Source organism: Talpa europaea (genome assembly GCF_964194135.1).
Source record: "Talpa europaea genome assembly, chromosome: 2".
NCBI lineage: Eukaryota > Metazoa > Chordata > Mammalia > Eulipotyphla > Talpidae > Talpa > Talpa europaea.
The window spans coordinates 148,267,916-148,272,022 of NC_140068.1; the positions used below are offsets into that span (position 1 = coordinate 148,267,916).

The window sequence follows — 4,107 nt, forward strand, 5'->3', positions numbered from 1 at the left end:
AAGCATATTTTTCACTTTGATAAAACAGTAGATTTCATAAACTCCTTAAGGACCCAAGCATTTCCCCATCCCATAGGCTAAATCATTCCGAATCCATTTTGACTTGAGTTAAAAAGCAAAAACCACTTTTTATATATTACACTATCGAACTCTGTACTTAAAAACCGATAAAGTATATTTTCAACATGTATGCTTCAAATACAAAGATTTCAATCTAGGTTAAAGAAAACACATTTGAATGGACTCAGAACAAGTTTATTTCGTGATTAAACATCTCATGCAGTCATGCAGGACCACTAGCTATAGCTGTTACTTCCGAGTCTACGCAACACTGGGAAAAACAGAAACAAATTAAAAACCAGGCCAAACAGAAAACACATTCAAGATAGGAAGAGCTCTGCCATGGAGCTGAAAAATAATTTTCCAAAAGAAATATTCCCTTAGATTAAAAAAAACACACACATAATATTTACAAAAAATATTTAATTAAAAATATCTTATAATTACAGTAGTCTATTAAAGCATATACTTTCTCACACTTATAGAACATCTCTATATATACATGGTATGAAATGTCACTCAGTTTTTATCTATACAATATGTAACATTCTTGCAAGGAAAAGAAAGTTCCCTGCTCCGTTATAATCATCTATTTTAAACAATAGATGTAAAAAAAAAAAATATCTACAATGCTCTGGTATATTAGTAAAGCTTCCAAACAAAACTTGAGCTCCTTGGTCACAAAGTAGGCATCTAAAGTCGGGATTTACTCTTGATTTTTCTATTTATCAATCCTGTCACACTTAAGCTTAAAAGTTGAACTGCACCTCCAAACAACACAGAAATGTACAATTAATTCACAGCGGTTATAAATGAAAGAGACAGAGAGAATAAGTATGCAGAATGTCTATGAACGTGCAAAAAAAAAAAAAGAAAAGAAAAAGGATGAAAGTTTGAGTTTTCTTTCCTGTCCCTTTCTCTTGGAATGACGAACGAAAGGTTTCTGGGGTTTGCTGATTTTTTTTTTTTTTTCCTTTCCTCCGGTGGCTCTTTCTCTAACTTCTGCTCCCCTCCCTCTCTAGTGTTCCTGGCTCTGGCTCAGGCGGCTGCACACCTGTGGAAGAGGAATGAATAGAGGGGGTGTGTGAACCTTCCCACTGCAGACTAACTGGCGCCACCGACCAAACTCAAGACATGCTTGATCAACAACCCCAAACAAACCACCAGGTCAGACAACACCCCGGCCAGGCGTGCAGCACTCAGTGCGCGGCCCCTGGAAACCTGGAGGGGGGCACCCAGTGCGGGCCCAGCCCGCGCCCCTCTTTGTGGGTGTCTGGCTGCGCGCCTGGGGCACCGGGCTGTTTCCACGCCCAGCAGGGTATACCTTCCCTAGGAAGGGTGGGGGGCGCAGCAGGAGCCCGCCGATCACCGGGGGCGCAGAGGAAGGCCCGGGTCCGGCGAGGATAGGAGGGGATCCCCTGCATTTAAAAGGAACCCGGAGTTGCTACAGCGAAGCGCGGGTCACTTGCTAAGTGGGTGGCCGGGAGGGGAGCGCGCCCTGCTGCCTTCGGAAATCCTGGGGCGGCCCCAAAACACCGCGGCGCCGGCACCAGACACCCCCGGGGACGGATGTCTCCGGCGACCGGCCCCTGGAGAAGGGGCGCGCGCTCACCTGGGCAGCGCGGCTCAGCGGCACAGAATGCTGTCGCCCTGCTTGTTCACCGCGCCGGCCTGGAACAGCAAGGGGACACCAAGGGAGAGGTTAGCAGGCGCCAGCGTCGCGCTCCGCCAGGTCCTGGATGCCTCCCCCCCGCGCCAGGCGGGCGCGCCGACGCCCCCTCCCTGGCCGGCGGCCCCGGGGGCCCTCCCGGGACTTGACAGCCCGGGGTGCGCACCGCCCAGGTCGGGCCCCGAGCGCTGCCCCCCGACCCCCGCGCTGCGCGCCCAGCCGGCAGCCGGGGGCGCCTGGAGCAGGGAGGGGGTGCTGTCATTCTTGGCAGCAGGATGGGGCGCGCCCGCGGCGCGTCTGGCCACCCCGCCCGCGCCCCCCCGGACCCCCGCGGCGGCTCACCGGGTCGGTGTTGAGCGCCGTGAGCGGGGTGCGCGGCGGCCCGGCTGGACAGGTCCCCGCCGAGTGGAGCGGCGGCGCGGCCGGCGGCGGCTGTCTCAGCAGAGCCGGGTGCGTCTCCAGCGCCAGCTGCAGGTCCAGGATGTAGTCGATAACGTGCTGCAGGATCTCCACTTTGCTGACTTTCTTGTTGGGCGGGATGGTGGGCACCAGCCTTCGCAGGCGGCTGTAGCAGTCGTTCATATCGCACTGCAGGCACAGCGCCGGCTCGTCGGCCGCCGCCTCGGCCGCCTTGCAGCGCGCAGCGGCCGCCGCTGCAGCCGCGGCCGCGGAGCCCCCCAGGCTGTGGCCGTGCTCGGCCAGGCAGCGCAGCGCCAGCTCCCCGCCGCCGCAGCCCGACGGCGCCTTGCGGCCCGAGGGGCGCACGGGGCTCACCGCCTTCATCGCGCGCGCCCTGCGCCCTGCGCCCTGCGCCCTGCGCGAGCGGACCCGCTGGAGCGAGCGAGCGAGCCCGGCAAGCTCCCGGCCCCCGCCCGCGGCCGGCGGCTCCGCGCGCCTCGCCTGGGTGCCCGGCGCGCGCGGGGCACCCCGAAGCTGCCGCCGATCCCGCGCCCAACAATCGACGGGAGGGGCGCCCCGCGCTCTGCTAGGGGCTCTCGGGCTCCGGGGGCGACTCTCGACCGGGACCAAAAGCAAGAAAAAGCAAAAGCGCCCGGGGAGGAAAGCAGCCCACCGGGTGCCCCGGTCACTCCCTTCCGAGCTCCGAGCACGGCTCGGCCGCCGCAGCCGCGCGCCCCGACCCCGAGGCTCCCCCGCAGCCGGCACCGGCTCCCCCGCGCGCCTCCTCTACGCTCTGGCCCGGCCCGCCGCGCAGCTGCATTTATGGAGCCGCGCGCCCGGGGCGGGGCCAGCGAGCCGGACGGGGCTCTGCGCGAACCGAGCGGAGCCGGGCTGGGCGCGCGGGCGGGAGAGCGGAGGGGGGCGCGCGGGCGCGGGCTCCGGGCGGTGCTGGGGGGCGGGGAGCCGGGCAACCCGAGGATGGGTGGGCGGGGGGTCGGGAGGGGCCGGCCAATCAGGCTGGCGGTGCCACCTCAGGGAATGGCACTCGGGCCAATCGGAAGGGCACTCCATGCCGTCAACGCGGTGGGTGGGGGTGCTGAGAATAGGGAGCTGGGTGGGAGTTGGGCCCGGCTGGTGTGCGCCCTGGGGAGGGGAAAAGACGGGGAGAAGTTCCTGCGAAGAACTGCGGGAATGTGCGGCTGGAATTCACTCGCCCCGGCTTGGGCTGCCGAGGGAGCGCAGGGCCCGGCTCCAGGAGATCCTGCCGCTCCCAACAGCGCGGCGCCCAGGGGACCCGCCGCCACCCATCACTCCATCCATGCTGGGATGCCAGTGCCTTAAGAAGGACGCTAGCGGCTCCAGAAGGCACGTTCTCTCTGTTCTGTCTCCCCACGCCGTTTCGTTATTCGCCTTTTTTTTTTTAATTTTTTAATTTTTTTTTTTTTACAATTGCCGAAACCACAATGATGGAATGGAATGCGTAGCCTTTCTGTTTCCTTTTTCAAAAACGTTCAAGCTTAGCAAAAAAGAGGGCAGGAATACCGAAGGCAGAGTTTTAGTGAAGGGGTATGTGTGTATTTACATATTTGCATTTATATGTACATGCTCACGCACGATGTTGTAGGGGGTGTTGTTTTTTAAACTCATCTCGATGCAAAAGTGGACCCAAGAAATGCAGTTGCCTTCAGCATTCAATGAGAGCACTTACATATTAAAAATGCATGGGTGTGGAGTATTTAAAATTCCACCATGACATATAATATTAATCCCTTTTATGTAAAATTCATACCTGTAACTTCATGTAGCCCATTAATGCGCTGCTTCACGTATTGGCGCACCCTGCTTTAAATAAGATGCTGAAAATATCCAGTCGCCTCCTTTTTTGCAACAAAGGATTAAAATTCACTCCAGTTCCTGGAGACCTGGCTGGGCCCCACCATACAGAAAAGTGAGTTCATTAAGGACATTTTTTTTTGTGT

The 4,107-nt window shown here is 57.6% G+C and overlaps 1 protein-coding gene across 1 annotated transcript; it reads right to left on the bottom strand.

Annotated features, from left to right (window-relative positions):
- Positions 1-962: 962 nt before the first annotated feature.
- ID4 (inhibitor of DNA binding 4) lies at positions 963-2,512 on the bottom strand (the record flags this gene model as incomplete). The annotated part of the gene is made up of 3 exons (XM_084227939.1): positions 963-1,114; positions 1,673-1,731; positions 2,072-2,512. 2 exons carry the CDS (start codon positions 2,510-2,512, stop codon positions 1,687-1,689), a joined length of 486 nt encoding a protein of 161 aa, XP_084084065.1. The 3' UTR covers positions 963-1,114; positions 1,673-1,686.
- Between the last annotated feature and the right edge of the window lie 1,595 nt (positions 2,513-4,107).